The sequence below is a fragment of the Rattus norvegicus genome, chromosome 3 (genome assembly GCF_036323735.1).
Source record: "Rattus norvegicus strain BN/NHsdMcwi chromosome 3, GRCr8, whole genome shotgun sequence".
In the NCBI taxonomy this organism is placed as follows: Eukaryota; Metazoa; Chordata; class Mammalia; order Rodentia; family Muridae; genus Rattus; species Rattus norvegicus.
Window position 1 is genome coordinate 152,443,082 of NC_086021.1, and position 18,037 is coordinate 152,461,118.

The 18,037-nt window shown below is 42.9% G+C and overlaps 2 protein-coding genes across 3 annotated transcripts in view; both read left to right on the plus strand.

Moving 5' to 3' along the window:
• Window positions 1-315: 315 nt before the first annotated feature.
• On the plus strand, window positions 316-2,021 carry Smim26 (small integral membrane protein 26). 2 transcript variants are annotated; one of them, XM_006235125.5, is made up of 2 exons: window positions 316-750; window positions 1,538-1,862. In XM_006235125.5, exons 1-2 carry the CDS (start codon window positions 475-477, stop codon window positions 1,607-1,609), a joined length of 348 nt encoding a protein of 115 aa, XP_006235187.1. In that variant the 5' UTR covers window positions 316-474; the 3' UTR covers window positions 1,610-1,862. The 2 variants fall into 2 exon arrangements, with proteins under 2 accessions (XP_006235187.1, NP_001099990.1); NM_001106520.1 differs by having other exon boundaries at window positions 533-694; window positions 1,538-2,021.
• Window positions 2,022-6,111: 4,090 nt separating this feature from the next.
• Dtd1 (D-aminoacyl-tRNA deacylase 1) overlaps window positions 6,112-18,037 on the plus strand; it is a 162,768-nt gene continuing 150,842 nt past the window's right edge. The window contains exons 1-2 of the mRNA NM_001398981.1: window positions 6,112-6,234; window positions 10,115-10,205. Of these exons, the coding sequence (NP_001385910.1) occupies window positions 6,192-6,234; window positions 10,115-10,205 (134 nt within the window). The 5' untranslated portion in view covers window positions 6,112-6,191. The remainder of the gene's footprint in view (window positions 6,235-10,114; window positions 10,206-18,037) is intronic.

Below are 18,037 nucleotides of genomic sequence, written 5' to 3' on the forward strand. Positions count from 1 at the left end.
CCAGCTCCGAAAAAAAGAACCAAAAAAAAAAAAAAAAAGACAAGTAGTCGATGGAATCTCAGCCCCCCCCCCCTTTTTTTTAAAGATGTGTGCACCTTTGTGTGAGGGAGAATAAAAACCAATAGGGTGAAGCCGGAATGGTGGGCGACATTTCAAATACTGCCTGACATATGGAGGGCAGGTATTACAACTTTGCAAGTAAGGAAGTTTCAAATCACTATCCGTTCTCTATCACATAGTACACAGTACAATTGCCAGCAGCCAGCTGAGCACTTAACCTATGGCTATGGTCTCGATTAAAATTTCCGTCCTAGGGGCTGGGGATTTAGCTCAGTGGTAGAGCGCTTACCTAGGAAGCGCAAGGCCCTGGGTTCGGTCCCCAGCTCCGAAAAAAAAAGAACCAAAAAAAAAAAAAAAAAAAAAAAAAAAAAATTCCTTCCTAGCCAGGATTAACCGTGGACTACGAGTCCCAAAATGCATCGCGGCCTGACCAGGAAGTGGCTGAGGCCCCATTGGTGGTTGCTGTGGTCACCTGGAAGAACTTCCTCCTCGCGAACCCTGGAGCTCTCCTATGGAGTCATGCGTCCTGACCAGGCTACGATCTGGTACCGGCGGATGTCTATTGTCTATGCACTAGGCGCCTGGTCGGTGCTGGGCTCGGCGATTTTCCTTACACGAAAACCGAAGATGTCAGGTAGGATTCTCCGGCAAGATCGGCCTCGCAGCCGCCGCTTCCTGACTGTTTTCCCGGTAACCGAAGCCACCTTCTGTACTTGAACCCCGGGGTACTAAGCAAAACTGCTGCAAAAGAGTATTTAGATAATTTGCAGTGATGGAATCTGCAAAGAGCAAGACTCCAGGAACTAATAAGTATTATCATCTGGATCATCTTATTTATTGATTGACTAAGACTGTCCCTGTGTTCAGCCAGAACTTATGAATTCTCCCGTGTAGTGCCAGGTGGGTTTCAGAGGCTCGGACAATAGCCCGTGTGCCGTTCATTTCCTTGCGACCCTGTGGCAGGCGGCGAGCAAGCAGTTTCAGGCCTTAACAGCAACCAAGGAGTATTAAAATCACCTCAATTGTTGCGTGAAACTCCTTAAACCTTTAGATAACATGCTGGCAATCTAAGGAACCGGAAAGTCAGTTGGCGTAATCGCTTGAGACCGGAGTGATGGTGAGGTTGGAAGGTGGCTGAAAGTCCTCTAAGATCGATTGCGGGTCTGGTTGCCCAAGCCGAATAGACTAAATACCATTGAACCGTGCCTTGTAATAGGAGTTTGAATGTTATGTTAGGTAGATCTCAATAAAGCCATTGTGTAAAATCTGCTGGAAATTTTTTGGTCATGAAGGTGGTTTGTAGTTTGAAATTTCATACAGTCATCATGGTTTCCCTTTTTGTCTCTGCTTTTCCTTTTTGGAGAAAGATAACAATAGAATCTGATGGCATAATCAAACTTTGGTTTATTATGCCTAAGGCTTTAATGACTGATGTCTAAGTTAATAATTTCAGGTTTCTTTCTTTTTTCTTTTGAAGACTATGGGGAAAATGAAGAGGATGACTCAAGCAATGAAATGCCTTTTTCTACAAGTGAAGACTCTGATTTAGCGATGGAAAGGGCTGAGCCTATTAAAGGGTTTTATACGAAGACAATTGTAAAGTATTCAGAAAATTCTGTTCCAGTTACTCAGAGGATCCTGAACTATCTGAACTCATGGACTGGTGGGCCTGGCCCTCAATCATGAACAGCTGCTGCATCCTGAAAACAAGGACTTGGCTCAGTGTTTGATAGATGCCTTGATTTCCATTTCATGTTTGTGGAAAGAGTATTTAATTTTACTTTATAAAATATAAGCGTTAATAATGTGTGACAAGTGTTTTCTTGACGGTACTGAACACATAATTCAAGAAGTAGTCTTCCATGTTTACATGGCTGAAAGGTTGATATAAAGCCATTAAATTTTAAAAGTTGTGTGTGTGAGTACACATGTGTGCATGTGTGTGCATGCTATATGTGTGCACGGAAGTCAGAGGACAGTTTGTAGGAGTTGGTTGTCTCTTTCCACTGTGTGGGTCAAACTCAAGTCATCAGGCACCTGCTGAACCATCTCACTAGCCCTGAAATTTCAGTTCTTAAAAATCTACTTATGGGGCTGGAGAAATAGTTCACAGTTAAGAGTACTCGTTGTACTCCCAGCGAACCAGAGTTCAGTTCTCAGCACGCTCTCATCCGGCACATTCATAGACTCTAGTTCCAGGGGATCTGATGTCTTTGACCCTAGTGGGCACCTGCCCTCAAAGCACATTTCCACTGGAAGACGTACACACCTGAATGTAATTAAAAGCAATAAAAACAAATCTTATTAAAAAAAATTAGTGTGTGCACACATTTGTATCCGAGGGCAGACACATACCGTGAATGGGTTGTTGAGGTCAGAGGACAACTTTAAATGTTAGTCCTGGTCTTAACCTACCACCTTGTTTGAAAGACAATCTCTCTTTGCTGCTGCGTTGGGTACCCCAGGCTAGCTGTGCTGTAAGCTTTCAGGAGATTCTGTCTCTGCTGTAGGAGTGCTGGGACTAAGACATGCCTCTTCATCAGACTTTATGTGGGATCCACACTCATGCTGTCAAGCATCAAACACGGTGACTTACTGAATGATTTCTCTGGCTCTGATAATGAAAATTACATTCAGGTTTTGTAAGCTAAATTTTTGGCAAATAGTTTATATAACTTATTTTTCCTGCTGCTATTAGTCAGTGCTTTAGCTGTTCCACTAAGGTTGGATGGAGTACAATCTCATGGGGCATTCAAAGCAGCCCTCTACCATCTACTGGATACCTTATGAATTAGAATGTAACATAAGTTAGATAGACTTGACCTGTTCTTTGGGACAGTATGTATGTGCACTCCATGACCGACGTCAGAAGAGGGTGTCAAATCCTCTGGAACTGGAACGGCAGACAGCTGTGAGCTGCCATGTGGGTGCTGGGAATTGAACCTCTGAACCACTGAGCTATGTCTCTACCCTTCTGTGGTGTTTTTGCTCGTTTGTTGTTTTTTGGTGTCTTGATAGAGTCTTCTCTATGGAGCCCTGGCTATCCTGGAACTCCATGTAGATCAGGCTGGCTTCGAATAGCTCTGCTTGCCTGTCTTCTAAGTGCTGGGATTAAAGGCATGTGCCACCGCACCCCAGCTCCTGGGTGGTGGTATTTACTCATAGCTATTTGAGTCCCTGCAAGGAATAGTGGTGGATGGTATGATAAGAATCCCAGCTGCCAAGGTATCTCCTTAGCTAGGCCAAGAGCCAGTTAATACTAATTGAATATATTTATGTTAGAACATCGAGCTGAAGGTGAGGATCAGCCTAAGACAGGAGGGGTAGCATGAGGTGGATGGCTGAGCTGAGGTGCCTCTGGTAGAATGCTCTCTTAGTGTAAAGAAAGCACTGACTAAATCCCCAGCACTCGAAACAAACAGCGGGTGTCTTACAAAACATCTCCCATCTTTAGAGATTTCCAGAAAAATAAGGAAAGGTGAGAGCTAAGGGAGTATGTCATCCGGCATTAAAGAGGTGTTAAAACATCACATGTAGGATAAAGTGCGAGACTTCTACTGTCAGTGGCAGCAGTATAGTGTAAGAATACAGCATAAAGGGTTAGAGAGATGGCTCAATGGTTAAGAGCACGGGATATCTTCTAGAGGACCTGGGTTCAATTCCCAGCACCCACAAGGGGGCTCACAACAATCTATAACTTCAGTCCCAGGGGATCCAATTCCCATTTTTGGTAGACACCACCGACAGCAAACTAGATTTTTTTTTAAATTAGGAAGAACCAAATTAATATTTGTAGACCAGTTATTCAGAGAAAGGTCTTTAATCAAATATGAATCATTTGTAATGAAACCACAATTATAAACAGTGCTTTCCTGGGTCAGTGGGCTCACTGTTAGCATCCTAATAACAACTTTCTCCCCTTTCTTTTTATCCTGGTCAGGATGTACCAAAGTTCATGCATATAGTACAGCCTTCTCACATTTTATTCATTTTGTGTACAAGTCTGTTCACATGCATTTGCATGTGACATAGGATACATGTGGAGCTCGGAGGATGTCTAGTGATGTCAGGGAGGGACCTGGGGATCAAACTCAGGTCATTAAAGGCAGTGAGTGCCTGTCTGTACCCATTGAGCCAGACTTTTTTTCCTTTGGATGTGGAAATTTGACTACCTGATAGAATGTTCTTAATTTAGATTTTTTAAAAACAATTAGATACAGAGTCTCATGCAGCTCAGCCTGCATTCCGATTGTATAGTTCCACCCCTGAACCCTCCTGCCTCTCTACCTCTTGAGTGCCGGTATTCCAGTTCAGGTAAGGGTTGCCATCCCTGGTTTTTATGATCCTGAGGATTGAACCTAGGACTTCCTACGTGGTAGGTAAGTACTGTATCCACTGAGGTAGGTAGGTATATCCACTGAGCTACACTTCTAGCCCCAGGTTAAGTTTTTTTTTTTTTTTTTTTCGGAGCTGGGGACCGAACCCAGGGCCTTGCGCTTGCTAGGCAAGCGCTCTACCACTGAGCCAAATCCCCAACCCCCACCAGGTTAAGTTTTATTGTTGCATCGTTACCATTGTGTCCTTCAGGATCAGGAAGCCCATTTATCTTATTGCTGTTATGGGTATCTGTGACAATTTAATTCATGCAATTTTGCATTCACTATTTCATATTTAAGCATCATGGAAGAGGCTCCCAGATGTTCGCACAACTGATTCCATGGTAGAAATACCATTCAGACCATAAAACTCAGCACATAGACAGCACCTGCCAAAACAAAAAAGGAAGACCAAATCAGGCAAACTCCATAGTTCTGGGAAAGTCCTTAAATGTACCAACCTTGCTCTTTGATCTCTGTAACTCTGCTTTTGCCTAACGGTGCTTGTTAACTAACATACTCACTCTGAAAAAGAGTCTGGGCTATGCTGGGATCCTGAACACCCAGTATAGTCTCCAGCTGGCTAATAAAGACTTTCTATTGCCTTAAGCCCTGGTCTGAGTAGTCTTTGGTGGATACCACACGATAATGCATGTTTCTAGGCCTTTTTTTGTTGTGTTTTGAGACAATGTCCCACTCTGTATCCTGTGCTACCTCCTACTGTAGCCTCCAGAATGCTTGGATCTCAGATGTGCAACCTCTGTTCCTTGGAGTGTTCTGGCCAAATCACAGCTCTATCAAACTGCTTTCTATCAAATGCTTTCCTGAATCTGCTAATCCTGGTAGGGGTTTTCAAAGCGAAGACATTCTGAAGTGGGTGAACTTTTTCTGATACTCCCATATCTTCTTTAAGGGAAAAGCCTCATTATATTGCCTGCCTTGGTGGTCTTGAACTCATGGACTTAAAACACTTCTCTGCTTCATCTCAAGTAGCTGGGATGATCTTGCCTCCCTCCCTCCCTTCCTTTTATTGTTTTAATTATAATCACGTGCTCTACCACTAGGCCATGAAGATGCTATGTTTTAGTAATGGAAACTTGCTACAGTAATAGCTATACAGTTCTTTGTAGCCATCTAAACATCTTTACAGCTTATTCGAATTTCCTAACAATCCTATGATAGAGCTACATATTAGATTTGTATTAGGAAGGAATTAGAATTCTAGACTCATATACCTATTTACCACCGTGATGTGTCTAAATTAAATCAGTTGTTAGGTAGTTAAATGGCTATTTTAGCCGCGGGTCCTTTTGTATTTAGCAACAGGCTTGCTGCTGAGGCTAGGGAACAAGTGAAAAATCTGTGACTGGAGGATTGGAAAAGAGGGAGAAAAGCAGGAAAAAGACTAGGGGTAAAACTGAAAGAGAAAGAAACTGGAGCAGAAATCAATGTATGTCTGGACATAATGGAGTCTAGGCAGGCAGTTTGGGACTACAGTGCTTAAGGAGCTCAGGGGTGGATAGGGCGGGGCCTACCACAGACGGACTAGATTATGGATAGGTGACAGGTGAGCGTGATTGACATGGGCGGGGCCAATTGGTGGATAGGTGTGGCCGACGTGGGCGGGATGCAGCTCTTGAATGGGTCCTCGCGGAGCTCTTCCGGTGTTGCCGGTAGAGGGCGCCGGCCGAGGAGCCACTGGCGGAGTCGCAAGGTCTGACTACACGGCGCGTCCCAGTCGCTACAGCCGCCGCCATGAAGGCCGTGGTGCAGCGCGTCACCCGGGCTAGCGTCACAGGTCAGTCGGGCGGGCCGGGGAGGAGCAGCCTCTGACCCCCGCGACCCGCTGTTCCGAGTGAGGGTTCCCCGCAGCCCCGAGTTGCGGGGCAGCTCCGGGGCAGCGCCGTGGCCGAGAAGATCCGGCACGTGCCTGGCCGCCCACGGGTTCAGGCTCCGTGCTTTTGTTGCTACATAAACCCTCATCTCCGTTGTCATCACCATTATAATCATCATCATTATCTTTGTGAGTGTGTGTGTGTGTGTGTGAGTGTGTGTTCCCCACAGACAAGGTGTCAGAACCTGTGAGCATCCCCAGGGCTCGGTGTTGAATGCACTGTTGCACAAACAACACATAGGGAGCATTTCCGGAGCAGACTCCCTCGTTTTCCACCTCTCAGTCTGAAATGTTGCATTTTAGCACCCCCCCCCCACCCCTTTGTGTATCTTTTCTTTTTTAAATGGAACTTGGCTCATGATAAAATGCACAGACCAGGGATTGCTAATTGTTTGAACTCTGACAGCTGTGAGCCATTACATGCAGGCATCCTAACTAGGTGCAGATCATCCTTTGGTTCTGGATGTCGGTTCTGAGCGGCACAGAACCACAGAATTCGAGATGACATGTTTTCTCTTTCCTACTAATTCAATATGGAGCAAGATGTTCAACCGTTAGCCATCAGTTGACTGTGGGAGTCTAGTTGAAATATTCAGGATCCAGCTACAGTAGTTATTTGAAAAGTGTTAAAAAAAAATAGAAACCACGTGTGCCATTCTTTCATTCTTACGTTAAAAAAAATAAATACATTTATTTATTTGGTGTGCATGTGTGTGTTTCTATGTGTAACAAGACACTGGTGTCCAGGCCAGAGAACAATTTAGATGTGTCACTACCATGCAGGTCCTTGGGATTCAATTCAGGGCATTAGGCCTGAGAGCCAGTGTCTTCACCTGCTGAGCCATCACCCATCTAGTGTTTGTTTGTTTGTTTTTCCTGGAGACAGGGTTTCTCTGTGTAGCCTTGTCTAGCCTGGAACTCACTCTGTAGACCAGGCTGGCCTTGAACTCACAGATCCACCTGTCTCTGCCTTCCAAGTGCTGGGATTAAAGGTGTCTACCACCACTGCCCAGTGTATTTTAAGTTTATATTGGCAGAACTACATTTTTAGGTCGATATTATGGCAAGCACAGGTAGTCACAGGCACTTTGGAGGGGGGAAGGAGATCCCTTGAGCCTAGGAATTCAAAGCAGGTTAGACAACAAAAGAGACCCTATGACACTCCGTTCCCCAAAGTTTCAGTTTCAGCAATACAGATATCTTTTTCTTCAAGCCATTTTATACCAAATACATGTTTTTAAGTTTAAATCTAGATCTAAGATTCCTCCCCAACCAAGTAGCCAAACCACATATTTAGACCCAAGAGCCCACCTTTTAATCCTGTTTAGTGATTTGCAAGCTGTTCTGCTAACTTTAGTTTTAGAAATCATTCTGGATTAATAAGGAGCAGAATAGGACTGGAGTTTATGGGACTAATAACATTTCAGGAAATATTGAGCACATGAAAATTGGGAAAATTCATTGATGAAAGATGGCTTTGCTTTTTGGGGGGAGAATCTGTCTACTTGTTATGGTCATCACCAACATATTAAACTTTGAGCTTTGGTCCCTTAAGCCCTCTATCCTGCTGATCAGGAGTTTGGAAAATGTACCTTTGGTTGTAGATGGTGGCTTATTCCTATCATCCCAGCACCATGGGGGCAGAGGTAGGAGTTCTCTAGTGTGAGTCCAGCATGGGCTACCTGGTGAGTTGAAGGGTAGACTGAAGCTACATAGTGAAACCCAGTCCTATCAAACCACGGCCTGGCACATGTGAGGCCCTGGGCTGGTACTTAAACGGAGTGTCTAACACTCTTGGAATTTCCCTAGGGAGTCCTTTGACCATACTTGAGCTTAAGTTAATGAGACAGTTCAGGATAAGAGTCAGGGAGTAACCCGAATGACTTTCAAGTGTCTAGAGTGGATGGGCCATTGCCTGTAGTTTCTAGAAGTATTCCAGGATATGTTTGGGTAGTAATGGGGGCATTATCAAGAAGTTGCCAAGGAGAACAACTTATTTCCATTGCTTGAAGCAATTATACAGGGCCTATGTGACGGCTTAGCCAGTTAAAAGCATTTGACACCAAGCTTGAGGACCTGAAGAGAGCACCAACTCCTACAAGTTGTCCTCTGATCTCCACATGCATACTGTGGCACAAGCATGTCTGTCACACGAGTAGACAAATCAGTGTAAAAATTCAGTCAACTGTAAATGACCCGAATTAATGTAATGACAAATAATGTAATGAGACCCCAAGTGTTCATGAGGTCTATGCAGGTGGGGTCCTAGGCTGCTAAGAGGTTGCTAGGTACATGGCTCAGAGAAGAGTGCAAAGTCCAAACCAAGTGGAGTTCCAGTTTGCTAAACTGTTCCCTATGCTTGCCGGCCTCATTACTTTGATACTTATGTGCTGAAGAATAGTAGTAGGGAATGTTAAAAGCCATTCTTTCCTATAAGCCATGGTGTTTCTGAGCACAAAGAGCATAAAGCTGGGTGTGCACCATAAAACATTACCGTCGGGACGAGGGAGAGTGTCAAATCTGAGGAGAGTCGTTTCGGGCAGTGTTTGTTGGTGTTGTGTGGCGTGTGTGCGTGTTCTGTGTTCAGCACCAAGGCTGCATTGAAGTGGCATCATGAGGCAGCACGAATGAAAACTGCCAGAAGCACCTGGGACACATTATGTGTTCAGATTTGTGTTAAGTTTTGGTGTTTGCGCACTCAGAAACCTTTTATTGTTGCCAGTTTTTTTTTTCTGCTTGTAACCCTTGCCTTTGGTCATGTGAGTCCATATATAATTACAATCGAAAGTTGAAGAAGTTGGGGTTTAGTATGTGCTTCCTTGTTAGGAATATTTGCAGATATTGGTGCACAGCAGAAGACACACACACACACACACACACACACACACACACACACACACAGAGGCAGAATTCATTCTTCTATTCCTGATTGGAACATTAGGTCAGTACAAAATGAAATTAAAAAAAGAAAAACAACAGTAATATAATGAGACGGGGCAAGAAGGGGGAAATTAATCAAGGTTGCCACTTAAAATATGAGCTTTAACTTCACCGCCATAATGATGAATATTAGTCTAGATACTGTGCCAAAATTTTGAGATACTCGCTAAAAGTAGTAGGGAGTACATTTGACTACAGATATTAGCATGGTGTTCTTAGAGGTTTTTTTTTTTTATATGGACACAATGCATGACTTAAAAAGATTTAGATGCTATTGGCTCAGAATGTTACTTTAGAAATATATGTTGGGAGATGACAGCACTCTTTCTGAGGTGAAGCTTACCACGTAAGTCACAGCGTTTATGGGTAATGAATTCACCTTTATAATAAGCAGGAAAAACGTATTTGTTTTTATGCCATGAACATTTTTCCATTCTGTGCTGTCTATGTTTTGAGTTACTAGGTTTGCTGATTTACAAGAAAAACAGAGGCTCTCCTTTCTGAGAATTAATCTCGCCGAGCTGGAGTCTCTGGAGAAGGAAATCACCTTTCTGTTATTCAGATGCATATATGGAACTGTGGAACGTTCCAGGCAATGAACCCAAAGTTGCAAATAAGATCTGGTGCTAATACCCTGCTTAGAGATTATTCACCTTACAGCTCCGATGGGTTCCAGATAAGAAACCAGATCGGATGGGAGTCATTGACTCACACACTCACCGACCTTAGCCAAAGAAGTGGGCAGAAGGATGTGTGATGTTAAGGATGGTCGTAAAGTGACTGAAAAGACACTTCACAGTGCCTGATTATATCTAAGTCTTTCTTCCTTCTTGGTTCCTTTTAGTTGGAGGAGAGCAGATCAGCGCCATCGGACGGGGCATCTGTGTCTTGCTGGGTATTTCCATGGAAGACACACAGAAGGAACTGGAGCACATGTAAGATCTGGATTCTTAAAGTCATTGCTAAGTCCTGGGCTATGTGCTGGCCATTCTGGCAGCGCCTGTAATGATTTTGTGCTTATAAACTGAGCCTGTGCTGTTTTAAGCATTGTTCCACGCAGAGGAGACAAAACAAGAGTGATGTCAGCAGTGGAATCGGACCCCAGTCTACCTTATGCCCATGTACCATCGCCTCTGCAAACAGTGTTTCTCTCTCATTAATGTTGAGTGTCTTCTGTCTGATTTCTCTTTAAACTAGGGCAGTGTGACTTGAGTACTGTTTAAGCAAAATGCCCAGTTGTGCATCGGTCATGTGAGGATCTGGAGCTCAGAGAGGCTCATTTCCTTGCTCTAGGCCATGCTGTGCTCACTCAGTGAAAACCTGACCCTGAGTTAGGATCTGGCCGTGCACCCTGGGCTGCTGCTCTTTTCCAGGCAAGCTGTCTTAACAGAGTAAATCTTCATCTGCCTCTGCTTCTCCTCTGGTACTTCCTGTGTTCAGTTCAGATGCTGTCCCGTGATGCCCAGAGCCTCAGTATGGTTATTAGAATCAAAGTTAGGCCCAGAACCTAATTCTTGCTAAGATGTTGATGACTAATCCAAGCAGTTTGATACCACTTTAGGGATGCTGGTATTGATTGAGTGAGTCCCTTAAGAGCTCAAATGGAGTAGAGCAGGATAGTAGGTAATACTTGGTTCTGGGTCTGGATCTCTTCAATGCTCTGATGACTAATCTTGATCATCTATTTATTTGGGTTGAGATGCTCATAGATTAGTAAGGCTCACCTCTGGGTATATGTGTGAGCGTCTTTTCCAGAGAGGAGTAAGTAAGGGAAAGGCCTCTTAGCGAATGTAGATAGCACCATCCCATAGGCTGGGGTGCAGATGGAGTAAGAGAACATGCTAGTCATGTTACGAGCTGCCATGCTCCCCTGCCGTAGGAGACCAAAATGCCCGAAACTCTGAGCCATCAGAAACCTTTCCTCTCTGCAGGTTTGTTCTATCAGGCATTTGGTCAGTGGTGATCAAATTGACTGACAATTTGACTGGGACCCACTGCTGGTGGTTAAGGGACAGAACTCTACATCAGGCAAACCTTGTCCTTGATGCAGGGGTAATGAACAACACCCTTCACCAAGGATACCCATGTGGTCACCCACCAGATGACATTGTCTTTGCCTTCAGCATCAAAGGGTGACTCTTAGAATTGGGAGTTTGAGCTTTCATACAGGTGGTTCTTTCGTGGCTTTTCAATTGGACTTACAACCATTTTCTGGTCCACTTCCTTGACAGTAGTTGCCCTTTGTCATCTGTATGAGGAAAACCTCCTTAGGCAAGCCCACCAAAGACATCCGTCTCTCTGTCGTGTGTGTGTGTGTGTGTGTGTGTGTGTGTGTGTGTGTGTGTGTGTGTGTGTGTGTGCGCGCGCGCGCATGTCTATTTTGTGTTGCCAGGAATTTAGTTGATATACCCACCGGCACTCTACTAGAGAAGATAGGGGTTTTCCTTTCTGAGCAGATGTCTATCAATTGCAAATAGCCTCTTGATTATGGGTGGGGCTGCCCGTTCACTTCTCTTTCTCCACACTGGGACCTCATGTTTGAACCAGTGCAGGCCCTGTGCAGGCCGTCGAGTCTCTGAGTTTCTATGCACATCAGTCCTGCTGTGTCCAGAAGACACTGTTCCTTGGAGCTACGTTTGAAAATCTTTCTGCCTGCTCTTCTGTAACCTTGAGGGGAAGGGTTTGATAAAGACATCCCGTTTTAGGACCGAGTCCTCTAAAGTCTCTCACCCTCTGTACATTGTCCAGGGGTGGGTCTGTGGAAGGAATTATGGTTTCTAACTAGCCCATATAAAAGGCGCGTAATCCAGAAATTTCATTTATGAGCTGTAAGCCTAGATTGGTCAGGCTTTGGAACTATTCTAAGTCATGTCCCAGCCATATGTCCCTTGTTGCTTGCTGTTTGTCCTGGCTGTGTATTCATTGTCCATCTCTTTTCCTCTTCTCCTGTCTCCTTTCTTCTCCTGTGTCCTTTCTTTTCCATTCTCTCTCCCTGTGACCCACATCCGGGTAACTGAAAACCCACCTACCTCTATCTATCACCCAATCACAGGCTTTGGTCTTTTATCGACCAATTAACTTGGGAAGCAAGGTTTATGTAGCATCATTTGGTAGAACAAATGATCTGGTGGTGGTGGTGCTGGTGAAGGTGAAGGAAGAGAAAGAAGAGGAGGAAGAGGAGGAGGAAGAGGAGGAGGAAGAGGAGGAAGAAGAAGAACCAGATCTGGGAACTAGTATTTAGCATTTAAATACAAGCAGCACCAGACCAGATCCCCTACATGGAATTCTGTGTTAATTACCAGCTCCTGCAAGAAGCTGATTCTCTGTGTGGTTGAATGATGTACTGATGTATGGATAGAGCAATATGTCAGTAAGTCATTTTATTTCTTTGTTCTTTTAACAGAACAATGTTAGTAGGTTTTCTCCTGGGACTCATGGGCCACCTAGTTCTCTGGTTTTTGGCCACGTTATCAGTGTCAGATATTGGTTCCATCTCAAGGAGTGGGCCTTGAATTCAATCAGATTCAATCAATGTTGGTTATTCCCATATAATTTGTGTCACAGTTGCGCCATTGTATGTTGCAGGCTGGTTGCTGTTGTGGGTCACGTGGTTGCAGCTGGGTGATACTACGGGTTTTCTCCCCCAGTACAATGCAGAGTACTTTCTATCACAATGAATGCTAGTTAGTAGGGCTGCAGCTTCCAGTAGGGCTGCAGCTTCCAGTGGGGCAACCGCCTGATTTCTCCGTGTTCAATGACATAAGTGGTGTCTTCAGAAGTAGACCTCAGGCTGTGGAGAGCAAACAGTAGCCTTGGCGACAGCCTGTGATGCTTGGAGGGTCTCTGGGACCCCTTAGCTAACAACTCAATATGGTGTGAGCTATTCCTGGTCCTGGAGGTGCTATTTTGTGGCATAAGATGTCTAGTTTGGGGTGTTGGTCTCCCCCATTTTATTGGGACTTCATTTAAATTCCTTTCATATGTGTATGTATTTTAAGAAGCTTTTACAGTAGATTTCCACTTGACTTTCCTTAAAATATCTTTAATAGGTTTATTTATTTTATTTTATGTGTTTTGTCTGTATGTATGAATATATACCATGTGTGTTCCTGGTGCCTGGTGCCCACAGAGTCTAGAGAAGGCACCATATCCCCTGGCACCGGGTTAAGGATGGTTGTGAATGACAGTCCACATGGCTTTTCTTTAGGGGTGGGCGTGTTGGTGGCTCACACCTGTAATCCCAGCTGGGGAGGGAGAGGCAGGAGGGTGTCTGTGATTTTAAGGCTAGCCTGGTCTACATATTGAGTTCCAGGACAGCCAAGCAAGCAAGCAAACAAGCAAACAAACAAGCAATCCTTTGATGTTACTTGTCCCTCCCCACATTCCTTCCTTTCCCCTTCCCTTCCATCTCCTTCCACATTTTATCTCTCAATAACACATTATTCTACTTTCTCTTCCTTGGAAGATTCCCCTCCTCCTCCCTGGTTCCTTACTTGGTACCTGACTTCTGACTGTAGCACACATATCAAAAGCTTAAGCACTAACATCCACATATAAGAGAAAACAGGAAATCTTTGTCTGGGTCTGGGTTACCCCACTCAGGATGATTGTTTCTAGGCCTATCCATATACATGAAAATTTCATAATTAACAGCTGAATAATATTCCATTGTGTAAATATACACCATGTTTTTGTTATTAGTTCATCATTTGATGGACATCTAGAGTGATTTCAGTTTCGGTGTACTTACGAGTTGGACGATGAACATGGATGAGTGACTATCCCTGTAGTAGGATGTATAGTCAATCCTTTGGGTGTACGCCCAGGAATGGTATGACTGGATCTTGAGGTTGGTCTATTCCCAGCTTCCTGAGGAACTGCCACACTAATTTCCACAGTGGGTACCAGTTTGCATTCCCGCCAGGATTGAATATGTGTTCCTCTTTCCCCAAATCCTTGCAGGCGTGTACTGTCATTTGTTTATGAATCTTGGCCATTCTCACTGGGGTAAGATGAAATCTCAAGGTAGTTGCATTTCCCTCATGACTAAGGATGTTACTCAGCCATTTGTGTTTTATCTTTTGAGAATTCTTTGTTTAGGGCTATACTCCATTTTTAAATTTGGTTGGATTTTGTACTGACTAGTTTTGTGTGTCAGCTTGACACAAGCTGGAGTCATCACTGAGAAAGGAGCCTCAGATGAGGAAATGCCTTCATGAGACCCAGCTGTAAGGTATTTTTTCAACTAGTGGTCAAGGTGGGAGGATACAGCCCATTGTGGGTGGTGCCGTCCCTGGGCTGGTGGTCTTGGGTTCTATAAGAGGGCAAGCTGAGCAAGCCAGGGGAAGCAAACCAGTAACATCCCTCCATGGCCTCTGCATCAGCTCCTGCTTCCTGACCTGCTTAAGTTCCAGTCCTGACTTCCTTTGGTGATGAACAGCAATGTGGAAGTGTGAGCTGAATAAACCCTTTCCTCCCCAACTACTTCTTGGTCATGATATAGAATGACCAAGTGCAGGAATAGAAACCCTGACTAAGATAATTTGGTCCAGATCTTATACTAACCCTCTATGAGATGTATAATTGATAAATATTTTTCCCATTCTGTAGGTTGCTTATTGAATTTGACTTATAAATATTTTATTGGGGGTTTTGCATCTCTTTTCATAAGGGACATTGGTTTATAATTTTTTGGGGGGGTTGGGTCATTGTGTGGTTTCAGTATCAGGGTGTTAGTGGCTTCATAAAAAGAATCAGGAAATGTTCCTTTAGTTTCAATTTTACAGAATAATTTGGGATTGGGAGGTATTGGCATTAGTTCTTCTTTGAAGGTGTGTAGAATTCTGTATTGACTCCATCTGGCCTTGGGCTTTTTTAGTTGAGATTTTTATTTACTGCTTCTGTTTCACTAGGGGTTATGAGTCTGTTTAAATTGCTTATTTGATCTTGATTTAACTTTGGTAGGTGGTTTATAATATGAAATGAACCCATTTCTTTTAGGTTTTCTAGTTTGGTGGAATAAATTTTTTTAAATACATATTTTAAAGTACGTGCTTATGAGTGTCCTTGATGTCTGTTGTAATATCTTCCTTTTCATGCCTAATTTTTTTAAAAGATTTATTTATTTATTATATATAAGTACACTGTAGCTGTCTTCAGACACACCAGAAGAGGACATCAGATCCCATTACAGATGGTTGTGAGCCACCATGTGGCTGCTGGGAATTGAACTCAGGACCTCTGGAAGAGCAGTCAGTGCTCTTAACCACTAAGCCATCTCTCCAGCCCTCATGCCTAATTTTTTAATCTCTTTATCTTTTGATTAATTTGGCTAAGTATTTGTCTATTGATTTTTTTGAACACCCAACTTTTTGTTTAATTGATTCTTTGTTTCTCTGTCTCTCTCTATGTGTTTCCATCTCACTGATTTCAGCCCTGTGTTTGATTTTTCTATCCTGTTTCCTCTTTGGAATTTCATCTTGTTGTTCTAGAGCTTTTTTTTTTTTTTTTCCTTCTTCTTTTTTTTCGGAGCTGGGGACCGAACCCAGGGCCTTGCACTTGCTAGGCAAGCACTCTACCACTGAGCTAAATCCCCAACCCCTGTTCTAGAGCTTTCAAGTGTGTCTGTAAGTTACTAATATGAGATCTTTCCAGATATTTTTACCTGATTAATGCTCTGAGTCACTTTCCTTGTGTCCCGTAGGTTTGGGGATGTTGTATTTTCATTTTAATGCAATTCAAAAAGGTTTTAACTTTCCTCCTTGATTTCTGTCTTGACTCAGTTTTCGTTTAGGAGTGTGTCGTTCAATTTACAAGCATCCGTATACTTCCTGCTGTTTCTCTTGTTGATATCCAGCTTAATCCATGATGATCAGGGTGTTACTTGAATTTTCTTATATTTGTTGAGACTTGTTATGTATCTTCATATGTTGTCAGTTTTGGAGAAGGTTCCATGAGCTGCTGAGAAGAAATCATAGGTGGAACACTGTGGATGTCTGAGACGTCCATTTGATTTATGACATTATTTAGCTCAGCATTTCTCTGTTCACTGTTTGCCTGGATGGCCTGTGTGTTGGCAGGAGTGGACATCGAGATCCCACTTCACTGCAGGTTTGGCTGTAGTAATTTCTGTTACGTACTTGAGTGCTGTTATGTTTGCCGCGCGTTTAGAATTGTAGTATTTTCTTGCTGGGGCTTTCCTTTGATGAGTGTGTCGTGTCCCTTTATATTTCTTCTGATTAGTTTTGAAGTGTATTTTTTTTTTTTTTTTGGTTCTTTTTTTCGGAGCTGGGGACCGAACCCAGGGCCTTGTGCTTCCTAGGCAAGCACTCTACCACTGAGCTAAATCCCCAACCCCAGTTGAAGTGTATTTTGAGATATATTCCTGATTGCTTCTTGGGCCTCTTTACTTTTGTGATTAGGTTATATCTGTTCTTGATGTTGAGGTATATTTCTTGTTTGTATCAGAAAGATGAATCCTATTTCCTAATCTAATCTGTTAGTCTATATCTTTTTTTATTGGACAATTAAGACCCTTGATGTTGAAAGTTTTATTTCTCAGATGTTTTTTTAAAAATTGAAAAAATTATTATTAAAAATTTTATTTTATTTGTATATATCTTTGTGTGAGAATGTCAGATCCCTTAGGAATAGTCACAGGCAGGTGTGAACTGCCATGTAGATGCTGGGAATTGAACCCATGTCCTCTGAATGAGTGCTCTTAAGTAGTGAACTATCTGTCCAGCCTCAATGTTGAGAATTTATTAATAAGTATTGTTTATCAGTTCCTGTTATTGTGGTGTGGAGGTCCCTCTCTTATTTACTGTTCTAGGATTATTATATTTGGTGTCCACTTGGTTGTAGTTATATTTCTCTTTAGACTAAAGTTTTGGTTCTAGTGCCTTCTGTAGAGCTGAAATTGATGGATAGAAATTGTTTAAATTTGTTTTTATCCTGAAATGTTTTTCTTGTTCCTTTGATTGTGACAGGTTTTCTGGGTATAATAGTCTGGGCTGGCACCTGTAGTCTCTTAGAGCTTGTAGAACATCTGTCCAGGACCTTCTGGCTGTTAGAGTTTCCATTGAAAAGTCAGGTATTGGGCTGGAGAGCTGGCTCAGCAGCTAAGAGCACTGACTGCTCTTCCAGAGGTCCTGAGTTCAATTCCCAGCAACTGCATGGTGGCTCACAGCCATTTGTAATGGGATCCGATGCTCTCTTCTGGTGTGTCTGAAGACAGCTATAGTGTGCTCATATATAATAAAATAAATCTTTTTAAAAAAATGTCAGGTATTATTCTAATAGGCCTGCCTTTATATGTGACTTTTTCCCTCCTTGCAGTTTTTAATATCCTTTCTTTGTTCTGTACATTTGGTGTTTTGCTTAATATGTGTCATGGGCAGTTTCTTTTCTGTTCCTGTCTATTTGGTTTTCTGTACATTTTTTGCATCTGGATAGACACCTCTTTCTTTAGATAGGGAAATTTTCTTCTAATATTAAAAGAAGTATTTTTTTGGGATTTGGGCCTGTGTTTCTTCTCTTTCCTCTATAAATAGGTATAGCATTAACAGTGCTTCAGATTTCCTGGATTTTTTTGCTTGGATTATTTTAAGATTTAACATTTTCTTTGTCCGAACTATCTATATCTTCTACCTTGTCTTCAAGATTTGAAATTCTTCTATAGCTTCTAACCTGCTGGTGAGACTTACCTCTGAGGCTTTTGTTTGACATGCCCAATCTTTCCTTTCCAGGTTTATTTCAGTTTGTGTTT